This window comes from Bolinopsis microptera, chromosome 11 (genome assembly GCF_026151205.1).
Source record: "Bolinopsis microptera isolate Bmic1 chromosome 11, MBARI_Bmic_1.0, whole genome shotgun sequence".
In the NCBI taxonomy this organism is placed as follows: Eukaryota; Metazoa; Ctenophora; class Tentaculata; order Lobata; family Bolinopsidae; genus Bolinopsis; species Bolinopsis microptera.
This window is the reverse complement of record NC_087082.1, coordinates 16,373,948-16,394,400: the sequence shown is the minus strand read 5'-3', so window position 1 is coordinate 16,394,400 and position 20,453 is coordinate 16,373,948. Positions and strand designations below refer to the sequence as shown.

The window sequence follows — 20,453 nt, the reverse complement described above, 5'->3', positions numbered from 1 at the left end:
CACAGCTCGGCGAGGCCCAGTCATGGTGCATATCGCCAATTTAGTAACATAGTTGGTCAGTTCGTACAAAAGTCGTAAAAAATTCGTACAATTCGGCACGTTTTTTCAGTTCGGGATTAGTTTGGGAAAAATTCGCCTTATAAATTTTCGAAATATATAATAAAAAGCTAATTGCAAAAATTTGTGTTAAAATGGCGGGAAACGATGACGTGCGGATGCATGTTAATATTTTAAATCTGAAATGTAACCTCCCGGACAAAAATAACAAATTTTTCGGACTGAAGTGATTACTGATTAAAAAACAAAAATTTTTTAAAAAATTCCTCGACAGCTTTTTAAAATTTGTACAGTTCGACACCTTTTAAAAGTTCGTACATACAGTAACGTACTGACCAAGTATGTTTAGTAAAGCACAAGTACAGTGGTTGCAAGAAGCATTATATTATTGGCTGCGCGGCGCGGCCCAGTAGTGCATCGCGCTACAACAAACATCGTCAAATAGATTACTCGAAGCTCAAAGCTGTAAAGTATTTATCCAAAATAATTCCGATCCCGAGGATTGTTACTGGGCCGCGCTCAGCCTGTCATTCCGCCAAATCTTTATTCGCCAAATCTTAATGTTTATGAACATGTACATAATAGCTTGGGTCCCCAGGTAAGAGGATTGACATAACTTATAAATTTATAATATATTAATTCTAAATACTGAATGCATCGCATTTTAAGGGTTTTGGTATTTTCGTAGCTAAATTGCACTAAAGCTTTCGCGCTTGCACTTCACACTTGCGCGTAGTTCGTAAACTGAAAACTCGTGGGTACGATATATGTGATTAGTATTACTGAACAATAAATTCGGCTCGACTCTCATTACATTCTTTTAATAACTTGCTGTGCGAGATTTCAATACTATTAATTTGCAAATGCTAATTTAACATTTAGATCTTTACATCATCTTCTTTCACATAGCCATGTGTCTAAGCTTACTACTAGCGAGAGGGCTATGGTTAAAGCATAAACAGGTTATACTGGACGAATCTCACTCGTTAACGGGTGATACTCGTAATTTACTATCACGCGCCGCTTTTTCTCAAAATATTAGTCTAAGCCTATACCAGCCGGCAAAGTTTTTATATGTAACCTACATACAACGTTAAAATTTAGTTGAGTTTTGAACGTTGCTTATAGTTGATAAGGTAACCTTGATCTAACGTAAAATAATAAACGTTTTGCAACGTTAAAAATAAAACCTATAACCAACGTTAGATATTTAACGTTTAACAACGTTTTATATGTAACCTACATACAACTTTAAAATGTAGTTGAATTTTAAACCCTGCTTATAGTTAATAAGGTAACCTTGATCTGACGTCAAATAATAAACGTTTTGCAACGTTAAAAATAAAACTTATAACCAACGTTAGATATTTAACGTTTAACAACTATAGCCATAGCTATAGCTGTCGCCGCGATATCTAGCGCTATCTAGCGCTATCTAGCGCTATCTAGCGTTAACTGTCACAAACCGATATTCTCCGCTAGATAGCGCTATCTAGCGCTAACAAGCGTTATCTAGCGGAGAATGTCGGTTTGTGACAGTTTACGCTAGATAGCGCTATCTAGCGCTAGCTGTCGCCGCGATATCTAGCGCTAGATAGCGCTAGATAGCGCTATCTAGCGTAAACTGTCACAAACCGACATTCTCCGCTAGATAGCGCCAGATAGCGCTAGATAGCGCTAGATAGCGCTGCGTCAGATGTCGTTGCGACATATAGCGTTAGATAGCGCTAGATACCGCTAGATGTCGCAAAAAAAAGGGCGGAAATTTTATGAAAATAGCGCTATCTGTCGCCTGGCGTCAGTGCTGCGTGCTTAGCGTCATCTAGCGTCATCTAGCGTCATCTAGCGTCATATAGCGTCATATAGCGTCATATAGCGCTAGATAGCGCTAGATAGCGCTAGATAGCGCTAGATAGCGACATTCGAAAGGTGCCGTGCACTTAGCGACAATGTCGCTAATTGGCGTCATCTAGCGTCATCTAGCGTCATCTAGCGTCATCTATCATCATCTGGCGATATTTGACGCTAGATGACGCTAGATGACGCTAGATGACGTCATATGTCGAATTTCAACTATCAGTAAAGGTCCGACGTGATATGTTATCAGGTTACTGGTTACGTATTCGTTACTACGTTACCATGGTTACGTATGCTTGGTGTATATGTGACCGGACAGTGGACCTGGTTACCAATGATTAACCAGGGTATTGTTGTGTGATTAATGTCACTACTACAATTATTATTAGTATTGCTGTGTCGTGGAGACTGGTAATTTATTGACGCATCACCTTAAAAACGTAGAGGAAGTGTGTCTCTAGAGAGAGTGATTAAACGAACCAAAAATAATATTTGCATTAATTTTTACCGGGGTAAGCACAGGGCTCCAATGCTCTATCTTACAGTGGTCACGATCTTTCCATTAGTGATAATGCCCACAGCCCCCTACGAAGACGAAGAATATTTGCAGCATAATATCCGTACCAGTTATACTTACAATTACATAACCCGTACCCGCTATAACACGAGATGATGAGCGTTATTTTAACACTAAAACATTGCAGGAGCCAGTAAACCCGCAGAGATAATCCCCTTTCTGTACCTTGGTAACGAGAGAGACTCTGCCGACTTGACTCTACTCAGAAAACTCGGCGTCTCCAAGGTAATTAGTTAATTAATTGAGTGGTTATAGGTTTGTAACTTTAACTCCTAAGTGGCGTGCGTTGGCACGATTTAAAGGGGGGAGAAGATGTAATATTGTTCGGTGATCTTAGTCTCCACACGTGACTGGTTTTAAGGTCACGTGACTGGTGTTAAGGTCACGTGCGTAATGCTAGGCTTGTGGGCGTGGTGGCTGCAAACTAATACAGACCTAATGTTTAGCCCCTTCCCACGGCCCGTAATGTTATCGGCTAATTAAGAAATTGTACTCGAAATGGAAAACGCCCTTATCGCAGACTGTGTAAACTTGAATGGTGTGGAATGTATACTTACCAGCCAACTTATACTCACCGTGATCCCCGATTTAGTATTTACCGTGATCCCCTTGTGATTGTGGTTAGTCTTCCTTTCTCACGAGAGCCCCTGCAAAACACTGTTAAACAGTATCAAGCTTTTAGTTCAAACACTTTACTAAAACTCATTAAGAGGACTAAATGGGTTGCTTAAACCGCTAGTGGTCTGGTCAAGCTTCCTATCAAGTATCAGCTCACATAACTGCAATGTTAAAGTAATCTCCAAGCTTGGTAGACACCGTTAAGAGTTGGATATTAATGCAGTTTCAAAGTTTCGTAGACACAGGTTACGCAGTTGTTAGATTAGTGTCTGCTGTAACCGTGTGTTAATGCCACATAGTTTGGAAGATATCATTAATCTCCCTTCCTTTCTTGAGCAAACCCCTAATATGAAGTAGTAGAGAATGGCGATCTTAGAGTTGTATAGTGGTCATTGAACTAGTGATTAATTGGAAAGTGCTGAATTCGTTGAGAATAACAAATTTTTTCTGTAATGTGCAGTGATCCTAGTCTGAGAATGCAGTACCTGTTAATAAATCAAAACACACCCCTCCCTCCCTACCTGTTAATAAATCAAAACACACCCTGGTAATAAAGGATTGATACATGTAGATTGTAGTGGTCACGGAGTCTCTGGGGACCACCGTTAGAAGAAGCCACAGTGGCGGTTTTGCAGTGTGAGAAGTTAGGGTAATTTTACAGTCTGATCTAATCTCTGAAAGAGCTTAACGGTCACTAATCTGCGGTAGGATTGTGCTTACAAGCTTTGATTTTGAAACATTCAATTTGTAATCACCCCCATGGCGCAGAACAACATTCTCTTCAATCTTCCGTTAACTTCATTGCTGACTACCCCAGTTTTCCGTTGCTCCAAATTCAAGGATTGCGCAACCTTAAATGACAATGTCTCGCTGGTCCACCATGGTACACAACTACTTAATCCTTACAGGCGACCAATAATAATGGACGGTGATTTTAACACCAAAAAAGGAGCTGCATTAACAGTAATTTAACCTTACTTGATAGTTCTGTCTCAGTTCAGCAAGAAACTAATATCTATAATATGTGTATAACGCCCACTCTAATCTCATCAACAAATCCACCTTGAATACCACCTTATTAGGTATCAGACAGCACTCTCTTGGTTTACAAATTTACCAGTTAGACACCCTCGAATCACGGCTAGCTTACCATTTTATCCCACCTGAATCAGACATTATTCTTATAATGTTATAAGATGACTTCATAGATTCCTCAGAACTCAAAACCACTATAACGAGTGAAAATATAGATAACTGAAGATAATGTATAGAAATCCTGATAATACTGGCCTTAAGTACTCTTAACCCATTAGGGACGATAGGGTCGTTTACGACTCACCTTTTCTAGAGGCTATAGAGGACAAACCAAAATACTAAACGCCACGAATCTTTCGCACATATGCTCAAAATTTATTGGGCTACATTATTGACTTTCCAGTCGAGACCCAATTAATCACTAACAATTAAATAATTAGACTAATTAGTCGTCATAATTGGAAAATATTTCACTTAACTTCTTGCCTTGATTGGGACATTTAAACTTTATGTAGGCTTATTTTTTTAGAATAAAATAGTTGCGGGCAACGATTTCCTTGAGACAAATGAAAAGCCCGTGATAATCAAATGTTCACAAACAGATCTAGACGCTGTTTACTAACTGCGGTCGCATACGACCCACTCGTCCGGGTCGCAAACGACCCATCACGGTTTTTCGGCTTTAACTTCTGAAACAAAGACGTTAAGATAAAATAAAAACTGTAGCATAAGTTAAAAACATATGACCAATACTGTGTGACTCTAACTTTTTAGAAATAAAGAATTTGGGTCATTAACGACCCACTCGGCTCACTTGCTTATTACTGCATATGTCCATGTAACTTCTTGAATTCAGCCTAAAACATGACATCATAAGTGCAAACTCGCCTCTCAGCAAGTGATTATCATCATAAACTGCGAAAAATCGGTTAAATGGGTCATTAGCGACCCACTAGGACCACAAAATTGATAAATTAAATACAATGTTGTGAAACTTTTACGAATACTAGTTTAAAAACATGCTATATCTTGGTCATTACTCCTGTACGTTGATTTAACTTCTTAATTCGATCAACTGGGTCAATAACGACACACTCGGAAGTTGAACCACGTCATTAATTATCATGCTATTCCACCATCAAGAAAGACACTCGTAGGTCTTAATTCCACACAAACCACGGTGGCTGACAACTAGCCCTCCTGAGATCCAGGGCCAACTGAAGGGCAGTAAGTCATCACTCATCAAAAAGCTGCGAGAATAACAAGACTGCATATGCCTGGAGTTGCGTCCTGACTATGGTGCGTGGGCCGTGGAAATCTGTACCGAAAGGACCGTGGCCGTGTCGCAAAAGAAAAGGAGATCGGCCCTCGTTCCTAACTTGCTAGGTAATAGCCATACTGTTGTTGTTGCTTATTAGATTCTGTTACTTTTTCCGACCTGCTACAACCGCTTGAGACCCAGGGTCCCACGGTGATCAGATCATGTCACTCAAAAAAAATACCCTGAACGAAGTATACGAGATATCCTGTAACCTCGGGTAAATATTGAAAGAAGAGCGGTCAAATTACATATTATTCTAATCCAACATGCCAATCTGTTTGACATTCCTAGAAAGTACGAGAATAACTAAACAACTGCTGCATTCAGATGGCTACATCTACAGCTCTGTGAAGAAGGACAAGGAAAAAGCACCCCCCCCCCCCCCCCATCTGGCTGGCGGTGCTGCAACCTGCAATCTCTCAGACAACTACTCCGTTTTGGGTAACAACCCCGCAACAACGAGGCAGCTTTCAAAACGAAACCAAGTATTACGTAATCGGCCGAGAGGGAGAGGGATTTCCAAATGATTACGCTAGTGTAATTTTGACATAATAGCTATGTAGTGGGGTGGGCCGGGGGGTAAAAATTGTCCAATAAGTGATTACGTAATATGTGAACGGCCTCTAAGAAGTAAAGAAAGGAGGCTGCGAAATGAGTAGAAGCAGCCATCTGAAATCTGAATCCAGCAGTTGTATATAGTTCTTCTTGGACTTTTTAGGAATCGGGAAAAGATAGGCACGTTGTTTGTCGTCTCACGACATTACGGTCGTGTACTAACAGCTGATAAACTCACCTACCTATCAATCCAATTCTGCTCATTATTCGTCAGTGATTGGGTGACGTGATCTGCAGATCACCTTGAGACTCCAGATCTCATGAGGGCTAGTGGTCATCCACCCGTGGTTTGCGTGGAGTTAAGACCTACGAGTGTCTTTCTTGATGGTGGAATAGCATGATAATTAATGACGTGGTTCAACTTCCGAGTGTGTCGTTATTGACCCAGTTGATCGATTTAAGAAGTTAAATCAACGTACAGGAGTAATGACCAAGATATAACATGTTTTTATACTAATATTTATAAAAGTTTGACACCATTATATTTAATTAATCAATTTTGTGATCCTAGTGGGTCGCTAATGACCCATTTAACCGATTTTTCGCAGTTTATTATGATAATCACTTGCTGAGAGGCAAGTTTGCACTTATGATGTCATGTTTTAGGCTGAATTCAAGAAGTTACATGGACATATGTAGTGATAAGCAAGTGAGCCGAGTGGGTCGTTAATGACCCGAATTCTCTATTTTTTTAAAGTTAGAGTCACACAGTATTGACCTTATATTTTTAACTTATGCTACAGTTTTTATTTTATCCTAACGTCTTTGTTTCAGAAGTTAAAGCCGAAAAACAGTGATGGGTCGTTTGCGACCCGGACGAGTGGGTCGTATGCGACCATAGCTGTATCTTTTAAAGTAAACGAGATACAGATTAGCTTTTTTGGATATCTCATTTTTGCTGTAAAGTGACCTAGTGTGTTAAACGGCATCAAAATCGGCAAACTTTAAAACTCGTCGTCCCTAATGGGTTAATGCATTACCTACTCCCTTTTATCACCGAATTCTTTCTTGATCATACCCTTCTAGTGCCGCGAGATATATACGGTCGTGATAATAAACCGTAATATCGTGGCCACAATGTCGTGTAGTATAATGTTGTGGCCTGCAGTATAATGTGCGTCCTGATAAAGGTAGTCACGTCTGTTATACAGCACTGTCAATGTGTGGTGATATTAGAGCGTTGAAAGGCAGGAGTTAAGCAGTAAATTTTACCAGACAGAGGAGAAGTTAGTGTTCTCTTGCTGCCTTACACGCTAGTTAGACAGCCTCACAGCTTGTAGTGTAGTTAATGAGGGGAACACGCTATATAACCCTGTGTAAGGAGGGGTCTTCTTTGAGAGAGAAATTCGCGACAAGCTTCACAAATAGTTTTATATGGTGCCGTGAAGGGTTTGATAATGAAAGTGAAAGTGTAAAATTCCAGCTCGCTGCTGTGTACTGATCTCAAACTATCATCAAACAAGAAGAAAGTGTTAAGTTAGGCGTCTAAATCTGATCCTCTCAGTGAAACACAGCTTCTTACTGCTCCTTTCCTCCGACTCTGTGATTTAACCCATCTCACTCACGTTTCTTTTAAGTCACTGTCTCTTTTCCAGTGCATCACTCGTGCCCTTGTCTCCCCCTGTCTTATTTACGGTTTCCTCAGTAGACAAGATGCCTTAGGCATGCTGTGTAACATCAACCTTAAATTTGTTTACCCACGACGGCTATCCCGAAACTAAGACGCGTAAAAGTCATGCAAATATTCATTGTATATTCATTGCATATTCATTGCATATTCAGTGCATATTCAGTACATATCCAGTGCATATTCAGTCTGCTGAAAACGCTATTTTAAACGCTAGCTGCAAGGTGTAGGCAGACAGACTTGACTGGGTTCTTGTCTAGCGAATTCTTTTCTGGGCACTTGTTTAAGTTATGCACGTGTCAAGTACGATACTTGCTGAGGGAAGACATTATCATGAGATTACTGTTGCCTCTTTATATCAAGAAAACAACATTTTTTTCAAGAAAACATACCTGCCAAAATATGGACGTTAGATAATATTACGTATCCTAAAATTTAACACTGAATTCCTCACAAGTTGCTACTGGAATGTGTTGTGGCCTACCCGATATAGACAATTATGATACAGCTTAATATATTTATATATTAAGCTGTTATAACACAAATACTCTTGCTACAGGAATACCTTTATTATAACTGTGTGTGTGTCTGGTGAACGCAAATAGTTACTTTTGTACCTTTATTTGCTATTATCGTCACCATGGTATTCTTCATTGAACATTTATAAATCTCCAACATAAGGTAAATTCCTATAAATAGCAATGACTTAAATGGAGGGCGCTGTTTAAAAGTTTAAAAAACTCAAGTGTTATGTATTTTCAGGTGCTGAACGTGTCAAGGAACTGTGTCAACCATTTCCCCGAATATTTTGAATACCTGAACGTTCCAGTGGAGGATCGGGTGTATGCGGATATTTCACAGCATTTCAACAAAGCTCTCCAGTTTATCGGTACGTCCACTTTCACTTTCACTCCTACTTTCACTCCTACTTTCGGTTTTTATCTTTACTTTCAGTTTCAGCGATCGAATCATTTTCATCTAAGAGATTCGGGACTCGGGGGTCGCTTTTTTATAAACAAACATTTTTATTTCTTAAGACTGTCGTATGGGGTACTATGGGCAACATTGATCCCGAACCAAGAATCTATCAACTGATAGATCTAGACAGTATCGGCGTGATTGGTATTTACTATTTGGTATTCGAATCTGGTAAATGGGCGTTGAGACTCCTCTATATAGCTGCTACCACTGTACAACATCGTCTATTCATAGCAAAAGTGCATTCCGATCGTTCTGCAGAAATACTTCAAGATTAATGTTGCAACTGATATCGTAGAAATTCGGCCATGTCAAGCGTACTTTTCTGTGATGCTAACTTAGAGGTGTGGCCGGGTCTTCATTAATTCTAAATTTACTGCGCTTACATTAATTAATGACAAGTTATTTTTGTTACAAATATAATAAGTTATTTTTAAGGTGGAAATACCCGGATAATAAATAGTATAGCGAGCTTGAAATAATATTTTCTACAATATTCCAGAACAAATGATGTCACGCTGACTAATTTCCGGGCGCGTAATCCAGTTACAGTCCTTCGTTCATCTTAATCCACCCCATTCTCCACCACACTTAGACAATAATGCGCTCAAAACAATTTAACGGCTCTAATTAACCCGTCAGTGACGGTGTTAACGGTGTTAACGGTGTTAATTGGATTAGAGCCGAGTTATAAGGCTGTGTGAATGTTGTGGGACTGTAATTGTAAAGTGATAAGTTACACCATGCTTCTAATCTAGAACTTTGTAGCTAGCAGCACCTTTGCTCCTGGCACTAACAGTTGATATGACTGGATTTACCAGTTTTTATATTGTATTTGAGTTAATGATTTGACACACAGATGTTAGGAGATAGTTAGCAGCTTGCACTTAGTTCACATGGTCATTGGTCAGAGAACAATCAAAACAGCTGTAGATTAAAGGGCTTGAAAAGAATAGTAAATTACTGGTAACAATAGAAAAGCTTCAGTGTCAAGTATAAGCAACTTTTTAATCTATCAAGACCAAATATATGTACGTGCGATATGACCTGGATTCGACCAATCACAAAGTACGTCTGCAAGTGACCACTGGATTTTTATTATTTCGTTCCATCTATTGTAACATTAATCAAAATATGCAGATAGATCTAATTCTAACAAGGTATAACCATTACGTCACAATATCTAAACATAACGACACAACGTCTAAATGTTACGTCACAAGGTTTAAACATTACGTCACAAGGTCTAACCATTACGTCACATTTCAGAACACGCCCGAAGTGAAGGTTGCAGTGTATTGGTACATTGTAGAGCAGGGATCTCGCGGAGCGCAACTGTTATCATCGCATATTTGATTCAGTACTACGACTACAGTATGGAGGAAGCTTTCGACTTCATCAAGTTAGTAATACTTCTGCGTTTTAATAATGTTTATTATTCGGTTATTTAATGTGGGTTGATTGGCGAAAATCTCATATGTAATAGCATTAAATAATAAATTGGATAAACAACATATAGTCAATACTATCGTGTGCAAATAAATTAACATCTCTCCTTTCAAATAAATTAACATCCTCCCTCCCCTCAGAGTTAAACACCCAGTCGTGTCCCCCAACTTCAACTTCATGGGACAACTCCTACAATTCCAGAATCTCCACCGTACCAAGAAGAGTGAGGGAAGTACCCCTGAACTGTTCGAGCGTCAGGAGGAGGAAGAGGAGGAGGGCGGGGACAACCCCGCGCTTGCAGACAACCTTGACAGTGGTCTGTTCGCTGATCCTGGAGGAGATGTTCTGGAGGAGTTTCCTGTGTTAGAGTTACAACCAGTCCCCCTCCCCTCCAAACACACGTCTTTCTCTTTCGGAGAGTGACGTCATGAGCTTAGTGACGTCACACTATGACGTCACCATGACGTCATCACCGCGTCTCTTTGTGTGACGTCTTACTAGGATAACGTTCAGTGATGGCCTGTTTTTTTGTGTTGATAACGTGTCATCATTTCATATATATGACTACCCAATCTCCCCAACAAACAGTTGGTAGGAGGTCGGGATTTGTTTGAGGACAATTAGTTGCCGTTGACAAAACAAATAGTGGTCCAATTGACACTTGGACAAGTTAAAATCTTATATCTTAGTGCGACTAATCGTCCTCGGAGTTTTAAGGTTACGTTTCTGTATATAAAATGTACGCTGATGTTTACTAATCTGATATCGCACCGTTAAAAAAAATGTTGTTTAATAACCTTTTCAAGTTTTATATTTGACAACCAGAATTTTTGAATATTTTAACGTTTCACGGCTTACAAAACTTCAATCCACAAGCTTTAAAAGATATAACGTTATTTTGATAAGATCCATAAACACTTATTATGATAATCTTAATTTGATCATCACTTTTAAGTGCTTAACATTTTATTTTCATGAAAACATATTTTCACCAAAAACATGTTGACTGCTCATTAACAGGGATAATTAATCGTTTTGTATTTATTTTTATGTGCAAGTATGTGGTCTCGGGAAGGTATGAAGCTGGACGGGGCAGGTAATTTAGGGTGACAACTACCGCTGTGCAGCGACCAATTTGAAATTCAACTATGAAATGCGAGAAAGCATTGAGTTGGCTGATTATAGGAGTGTACAGAAGCTAGTTCAGGTGTTGTTCAGAGTTCAGTTTCAGCAAGTCTGTCGGACAACTGGTCACCTTTTATTTGAAATATTCACCGTAACTTGATTATATCGTGTTAATTGCATGATGTTCGGGAGTTGCCTACTCAATAAGTCAAACTATTTTTAAGGACCATATATTATCTGAGATCTTTAATTTCAACTTTAAAAGTTTTCCAGTTTAGATGAAGCTACCGGACACCATAATAACGATAAAAACATTAAATGGACCAGTTTTCCGACAGAGATTGCCAAGCATCACATAGTTAAATTCATTGAAAAAAACCTGAACTCGCTTCTTTTCGCCCTCAAAACTAGTTATTGATGATTTGTCAGGAATGTAATTGTTTAATGGATCTCCTAGATATCTCACTTGATGTATACCCACAAGGATGTCGATGTATAGAGTGTATTTTCAGTTATCATAATCCGTGAGGTATGTAATGACGAGTCAAACATTGTGTTATCTCTCTCAGACTGGAGACAGTGTCATTATATATTGCGATCAACTTTTATTGACCAATTATTTAATACTAATTGATATTTATATTTCATTTTCACAACCTTATTAAACAGCAGTTTTATTTGTTCCAGAGCCAGTAAATTTCGGGATTATGATATAAAACCATCACCTTTCGCAGTTTGCACGTGCGAAAGGTGAGAATTTTGCTCATTCATGATTTCGAACAAATTTTGCTTTCCCACGACAGTTAAATGGCATTATATTTGAATTTGATGCTAACTTGAATGAGTATAAAGTGGCATATTCAGTCAGTGATCTACAGATATGCGCACCTAAACACAAGGAAATGTTTTCAAAGGTAAAATTTCGAAATCATAGAAATTAGCTCCTGGCCTTATAAATGAAGTTATGAGTTTACATTTCGACTTTGTAAAGTACCCTGGCATTGTAATAAAAAAAAGATGATATTTGACAAAAACCCATAATCATGGGTAGAGTGGACCGCTGCCAGTGTCTCTCTTTCCCAAACAAAGGAAATGATATTAATTTGAATGACCGTCCGCAAATGCAAAATGATCAATGACACCGAGAATGAAATCGGTCGCTCGTTTTTCCCATTCATTTAAAATTGTAATATATTAAGATAAAAACTACCTGAAGGCAACTATACTCGTATCGACCCGAAATATCAGGTATCGACCTTGACGGATGTTACTCGTCTAAATTTCTTCGAAGTAGCGCGCGCCGCTTTCTTCTCGAAATGGCCCGATGGCAAGTGCTACGAAGTAGCGCGCGCCGGGTCAGACCATTAACAATGGTCAAGTATCGACCCGGCCGGACGGCCGGAGTGCACGGCGTGCACCATACCAGAGAGGTTTACATGATACAACGTGTAGCAAACCCGAACGCAACCCAAAAAGATTTGTACAGCATGTGATTGATGTTAATGTTATAAATTGAAACTTATTTATAAAATTCGTAAGCCGTGAATGAACGGGAAAAGTGAGCGACCGATTTTATTCTCGGTATCATTTTGCATTTGAGAAATGAGAACTGTCATTCAAATTAATATGATCATTTCCTTAATCCTTTTCATTTTGTTTGGGAAAGAGCTAGAGACACTGGCAGCCGGCAGCGGTCCACTCGACCCAAATAATAATATATGAGTTTTGGTCAAATATATATAATTATAACTGCAACATTACATTGTTAAATCTACAACACCCTCGTCACTTGATTACTGAGAATATTTATACTGTGAAGTATGACTATGTTGTATCACGTTGCGACCCACACGGTCGTTTCACTATGGTGACGATACAGGGGGAGCCGCGCACTTCGTGCGCGGCGGGTCATACATGATACAACGTATGACAATGACTATGATGGTTTATTTGTATATAACTGGCACTGCTAACACTAACAGTAACACACTAATTAGGTACATTAATCTGAATATCCACTAGACACAGTACAAACGTGTTTCCGCATGAGCACAAGTCAGCTCCTAATCCTATAAGTCTGTTGATTGACGATGTCAATCCGTCGAGATCGTTGCTCTGCGAAGCAGAGCAACGATCGTCGACTTCGATGCGAAGCAAGAATGCTAGTTTGCGCGGCGCGTCGAAGCGGCGAAGTCCTCCAAATAAGTCTGAAATTATACAAATTATATTTATGTAGACAATAGAACAGTTACTGTTTAATATACATAGTTATACAAATTAGAACTGGTAGTGAGGAGGATTAATCTTTGGAACAAATCCAGAACAGCTATAATCTAAGAAAAACGAAAAGATTTCAGTGAAGTAAGTGTAACGTTGCCTGTAGAGTCGGGGAATGTCCATCTTTATCATTTTATGATAACCGAATTCAACTACGATAGAACTATAGAAGACAGTATAAAGTACAATTTAATTATATAACTGCAATATTATAATGTTAAATTATAATTTAACATTATATTATTGCAGTTATATAATTAAATGGTACTTTATACTGTCTTCTATAGTTCTACCTGGATTTGTTCTAAAGATTAGTCCTCATTACCAGTTCTACTACCAGTTCTATAAAGCCATGGTAGCGAGGACCGAGGACTAATCCATAGACCAAATCCAGAAAAGCTACAAGTATAGTCTAGGAACAGCAACACGGGATTCAGTTGTCGTTTAGTCAAAGCAAGGTGGTCATAGACAGTGGCGTAACGTTGCACGCCCCCACCGTACCCCCTGGCGGTTGATATATACCCCTACCCCTATATTGAGTTTACATAATATCTGATATTTACTGATATTGATACTTGATTGAAGATTGACTATTCCAAGATATGTTATGATATATGTGTTCGTTATTTTATCTAACCAATGTTCATTAACAAGCAATAGTCTCCTGTTCTTCACTCTTCATGACATGATGCGATGTTTGGTGGTATGATGTGGGATGGTGGATAGCTGACAACTGCAACGCATCTTGAGTACGATGGACAAATGCCAACAGAGCTACGTCTAAGCTGAGTGCAGCTACAGAGTGACATGGTTGGTGACTTTTGAGTTGTTGATTGAACAATGGGACTCACTACCAAGGTTGCAGTTGTTAAACTATGTATGTTTTAGTAATTGGACTGAAGTATTGGATCGGTGAGCATAAGAACACCGTGGTTAAATAGAGACAATTTTAGGATATTTTCTGTTACTGCTCGTAGATGGAGTAACATGATCGGTCAGTAATGATCGCGGTAATCCAAACTTTTAGAGATGACATCTGGTGGTGGACCCAGGTTAGAAGTAGAACTGGTTAATTCAGAAGTCAATCTGATGGTAATTGTTTGTAGAGACAATTTTAATATACAGTATTATTTTCTGTTACTGCTCGTAGATATCCAGATATAATAGATCGGGTGGTGTAACACTTTAGTTAGAGGTGGCGGGAATATATTGTATGTATCGTTACATGTTACAATAATATTGTGATTCATGTTTGAATGAATGTGTATAAGATTTTTGATCCATGATAATTTATTAAAGTGGTTGTTTAATGAACCTGAATTCACCCAATTTAACTACACCCTAGCATACTAGATTAGTAATAAACTTTTGAGTGTTTAGTGATACAGATAAAGAGCAAATTTAATATACCAACTCTGGTAAATTATCTTAAGTTTAAATTATCAACAGTTCTTCAATCTATAGTTTACTCTATCAAAATGGTTTAGGTTACTATTACTACTGGTACTGCCCACACCTCAGGTAATTATTTCTCTGGAATAACTATCATGAAAAGGCTAGTCATTGTAAATTGGATCGTAGGCGCTAAAGAATTAGCTAGAACATGTTGAAATATTACCGTACATTTCAATTTTATCATGCTTAATATGAAAAATGTTTTAAATTATGAGCGATAGGTAAACTGAAACGTTTTGGTGAACAATACAACTACAAAACAACTACAAAAGAATTTGAGAATATAATGAGTGTCGAGATTTGATGTTGACGGGATCGAAAGTTAGCCAAAAAGTTTTTGTTTTCATCCTAAGATCCTAAATGAAGCCCTGACTCTGCAAATCCAATGAGGCACGTAAGCGGACGCCCTGTGACGCTGACGAGACTGGAGACGTCTCCTTATAGCCAGGAGACCATCTCATTCTCGACATTCTCGCTTCTCGACTCTGCCCGAATGTTTCTATTTTATCTAACACTCCTGATCCTGGCCTACTCCGTGGAGCAGTCCACGGCTCACGGTCCCGCCACTGCTCTGAGCTTTGGCAACGATCTCCAGAGCTACATGATGCTGCAACTGGACATGGAACCGGTAAAGGAAGCCATTTCGGTCTGTTCATGGATCAACAAGAAAACAGCTGATAGTGTCCATGATGCCTGGTTCACGTACAATGCACCTTCCAAGATTAATGAAATCTTAATTGCAGGCAAGATATGCGGCTGGGCTATCATGAACAAAGATCATATAGCTAACAACCAGGCCGTTCCTTCAAATGAATGGCACCACGTCTGCATAACTTGGGGGTATGAGACTAAGACCAGGGTACTATATTTTGATGGGCAGGCAATAGCACAGGAAGCGTCTGGTAACGTAAAACTGACCATGGGAGGAACAATAGCTATAGGACAGTACCACAAGACAGCAACAATGGAGGCTTCATTCCACAACCACGTGTTTGGAGGTGAACTCCTAAAACTAAACGTCTACAAGAGGCAACTGGAAGCTGAGGAAGTAGGAAAAATGTTCTCATCGGGAATGTGCTCAGACTTCGAGGATTCTCTTGTGGTGGGAGACCATCCTCTACGCTACTGAGAGGCACGGAACGATCACTGAAGTGCCGATTATATGCTCTGGTGATCACTGGAATGTGCTCTACTTCACAGACTTTTACAATAAGGTTAGAAATGGTAATATTGTTGAATTGCCTGACTAAGAAACTCAAAGATAATGAACTGAAATTGATAATTCGATAGTGGTTAATTTTTAGCTGCCGGTATTCTATTTCTAACTTCATAACTTACTAATCTTCTTGACACTTGCGACGATGATAAACCATTTTAAACATAAAACTGCGTTATAAATTACTGGTGATGTTTAATGAGGGTATAATTTCATAAATTGTAACTTTTCATATCCCAGGTTGTGGACGATGACATTCTGAAGAAGATGATTCTTGAAGAATTTCTCGGCCACAAAATAGACGACCCTCTCATCCAGCATCTCAAAGATCACCACTAGAGGGACAGTACAGCTAGAGGGGAATAATGTTTTGGAACTTTTTATCTTAAAGCAACAGACATGAAGTTTCTTGACATTGATGCGTTGAATATCCATTGTTTCTCGGGCAAAAATTGTGAATTTCGGGAACCTTTATTTTTCAGCATGATTTTTAGCAAATAGTCTGAATTATTTTTCGGGAAGCTTGATGGAAAATCCGCAGAATCTAATGCATTAAAAACAAAAAATGTATGTGTTTCATTTTGTTATTCACAGTATACGATCAAATCAATTAAATTTAGAACTAAGAACAATTCAAAATAATGACCTTCACAGTCATTATTACGCATAGAATGATACAACATTACAAACTAATTACAACACTACAAATCTATTGCATTTGTTGTGACGAATTCTTTAAAAAAATAAAGATATTGCGTTTAAATCGACCAATATATGTGTATAACTTCAGTACTTTAAAATCATACAACAGACAACAGTTTACTGGGCGGCGCTCAGCCTGTCATGTTCATAAACATGCTATCATGCATATAAACACCGAATAGAGATTAGGCGGAATGACAGGCTCAGTAACAGACAACAGTTTACTGTGTACTGGGCGGCACTCAGCCTGTCATTCCGCCGAATTATCTCTTATTCTATGAACATTATAGCCTGGGTCTCCAGGTAAACAACAGTTGAAAACAATTACAAATTACAAAGAATGATTACAATGCACTCGTAATAGTCCTACAAATTTTACTGCATACTTAATACTCATCTACTTTTAGTTTTACCCACTGTGAACATGATGTAAATTGTGCAAACACTTACTATATACATATTGATATAAATATACCATACTAAAACACATCAACTAAAACTATATTGTTTTCAATTCTTTCGTTCCAATTAGCGATTGTATGGTCATTATCAAGCATAGCGTTGATACTAATTAGCATAGCATTTTATTTTTGAAAATGAGTTTTTCGAATGGAAAAAGCGACCGACCGATGACCGATTTCATTCTTGGTATCATTTTGCATTTGCAGACGGTCATTCAAATTAACATCATTTACTTTTTTTTGGGAAAGAGAGACACTGGCAGCGGTCCACTCTACACAATCCCATGATTATGGGTTTTGGTCAAATAATATAAATCACTTTACAGCCGATCTTCGACGCGAGATTTTTCTAAAAGGGGCCGACAGTTGAGACCAACTTGAATTGATGTATTTTCGGACGCTGATTCCCCTGGCGCGCGAAATGTTGGCGAAAAACTGTCTCGATCACGTGAAATTACCATATAAGGATCAAGTTGGTCTAATTTCTCGTTAGGGTTAGGGTTTCAGCTTGTAGCGCGATGCACTACTGGGTCGCGCGCGCGCATCCAATAATGCTTCTCGCAACCACTCGTATGCAGATCGGCGAGATGCGAAGGATTGACATCGTGAATCAAGGTTTCAGCATATGCTTTTGTCAGAGATTGGGTTAGGGTTAAGGTTGGGATCAGATTAGAGGGCTAGGATTTCGAATAGTCATTCAGGGTCACCAAGAGAACTTGTTTAAAAAGTCACGTGACAGTCGAGTGTAGAGTGATTAATCATCATCCAGAAAAAATCGATCGCTCAATTTTCCCATTCAGTCACAATGGTCGATGTATGATTGATTGTACGTTGTACTTGAAAGCATCCCAAAGCAACCCAAAGAGATTTCGATAGCGTGTAATTGAGGAAATCCATTTGCTTTGAATTAAATCCATCGTGTCCATAATTTCCAATCTTTTTTTAAAACAACAAGAAAATCTTTTGATCTTTCGTAACCTCATTTAATTTTTATTCGGTTTCTCGATTTTTGGCTCATAAATGGTTTTGTATCTTAATCCCGAAATTTACTGGCTCTGGAACAAAAAAAATTGCTGTTCAATAAGGTTGTGAAAATTAAATACAAATATCAATAAGTATTAAATAATTGGTCAATAAAAATTGATCGCAATGCCAATATATAATGACACTGTCTCCAGTCTGAGAGAGATAGCGCAATTTTTGACTCGTCATTACATACCTCACGGATTATGATAACTGAAAATACACTCTATACATCGACATCCTTGTGGGTATACATGAAGTGAGATATCTAGGAGATCCATTAAACAATTACATTCCTGACAAATCATCAATAACTACCTTATCGGACCTTATTTGGACGGACATTACTTGAACGCTGGAGGCCCTAGCGTTCATCTTAATGTCCGTTCAAATAAAGTCCGTTCAATTAATGTCCGTCCAAGTTAAAGTCCGTTGAAATTTTTCAAAAATTTTTCCATTTCGAACTTTTTGTCCAGAATATGACAACTTTGAGAACTTTATTGTGCCGTAAGTTAACGACGGAAAGGTTCTCCTTGGTCTGCCGGAGGCACAGAAAACTTTACTAGTATATATATGATGTTTTCAAGGGTCACTTGGCGGAAAAAAGTCAACGAAATTATGGCACTCAACAACATAGTTCATGAACTAGTCCCCGTCAACATGACAAACTTGTTCCAGCCTCTAGATATTACGGTAAATCGTGTTGCCAAAGACATTGTCCGACGTTGTTATAGCTCATACTCAGGGGAGGTATAAATGAAACAGATAAGTGCTGGGAAAGCTCCACGTGATGTTAAGGTTAACTTTAAGTTGTCTAAGATAAAACCACTTCACGCCGAATGGCTTGTAAAAGTTAACACTGAAATGCAGGACCGGGGTAGTTTGATAAAAAAAGGTTTCCATATAAAAGCTAGAATTCACTGATGCTTTAAGCAATAAGCATCAGGCTTGTCCGCCGTGGCTAAATGGATCAGCGGCGGCGTTTCACTAAAATAACACCGGCGGCGGCGGCGTACGCCGGCGTGAGCCGTGAAATCAAGGCCAACTAAATTGAGGTCTATGAAATATGAATATGATCATATGTACTTAATTTGGGTAATTTAGACTTAACTTCAACAAATGATGTTGGTATATTGTTATGGTATTATCTGCTATCAAATAAAAGTTGAGACAAATTGATAAGTTCGGGCAGTCAACTCACTCAACTGTCAGCAATGTAATGCTAACAAATGCGATATTATAATACCTGGTGCATGTCGCATGATCATCTACAATGTGGGGACTGAGAAATAAAGCAGCGAAAACACTGTAAAGTTTACAACATGAACATGTCACGAGTACAATTTCACTGTGAATTGTGAATGCATATAAACATAGGCAGACTTAAAACTGCAGAGTGCAGATTGCTAATTGTACATTAGAAAATAATAGATCAGTACAATTTAACTTAAGGAGCATGAAATTTTCGATGTAACGCGTCGCGTTACATCGAGTCACACGTGGGCGTCAGATGAGAGCTAGCCATGCTAGTAACTGTAGTTCGGATTATTCCATATCACAGTGCTGGCAAGCACGACCGTTGCATTTATTGTGGGTATACTATGTTCCCCATTTACTATTATACCCCCTTTACTATCATACCCCCTTTACTATTATACCCCCTTTGGTAGTGTTTTTAGTTCAAAACATTCTAATTTGATGTCAAAGATGACAGGAATAAAAAATAGTTATGTTGAGATTTTTAAGAAATTTGCATAAAATACTCGCCAGCACTGTTATACGAAATTCGGTAAAAAACCCAAAATCGCCATATTCAGGTGCCTTAAAAACCATGTTAAAATTGAGTTAGAGATCTGAAATTTTTCAGGGCGTCTAGGCGTTGACCAAATCGACTGCAAAAAAATGTCAGGTTTCAGGAGCATCGGGAAATGGGTTTTCTAGAACCCCTGTTTTACGACAGATTGTCGGGACATATACATACAGATATACATACATATATATTCAGGGATAGACGCTTTGCCAGTCAATTGTAGCCTGTATTTAAGTGTCCATAGATTCAA

The 20,453-nt window shown here is 38.6% G+C and overlaps 2 protein-coding genes and 1 long non-coding RNA gene across 4 annotated transcripts in view; all 3 read left to right on the top strand.

Annotated features, from left to right (window-relative positions):
* LOC134823163 (dual specificity protein phosphatase 2-like) overlaps nucleotides 1-11,922 on the top strand; it is a 32,065-nt gene extending 20,143 nt beyond the window's left edge. For both annotated transcript variants that reach the window (XM_063834513.1, XM_063834514.1), the window contains exons 6-9: nucleotides 2,619-2,716; nucleotides 8,470-8,596; nucleotides 9,955-10,087; nucleotides 10,275-11,922. In XM_063834513.1, the coding sequence (XP_063690583.1) occupies nucleotides 2,619-2,716; nucleotides 8,470-8,596; nucleotides 9,955-10,087; nucleotides 10,275-10,557 (641 nt within the window). In that variant the 3' untranslated portion in view covers nucleotides 10,558-11,922. The remainder of the gene's footprint in view (nucleotides 1-2,618; nucleotides 2,717-8,469; nucleotides 8,597-9,954; nucleotides 10,088-10,274) is intronic.
* A 3,562-nt stretch (nucleotides 11,923-15,484) lies between these two features.
* On the top strand, nucleotides 15,485-16,120 carry LOC134823682 (neuronal pentraxin-2-like). The gene has a single exon (XM_063835216.1). It carries the CDS (start codon nucleotides 15,485-15,487, stop codon nucleotides 16,118-16,120), a length of 636 nt encoding a protein of 211 aa, XP_063691286.1.
* On the top strand, nucleotides 16,119-16,611 carry LOC134822540 (uncharacterized). Its single transcript, XR_010161199.1, has 2 exons — nucleotides 16,119-16,205; nucleotides 16,448-16,611. It is a non-coding gene; the product is annotated as an uncharacterized LOC134822540 (long non-coding RNA).
* Nucleotides 16,612-20,453: the final 3,842 nt, after the last annotated feature.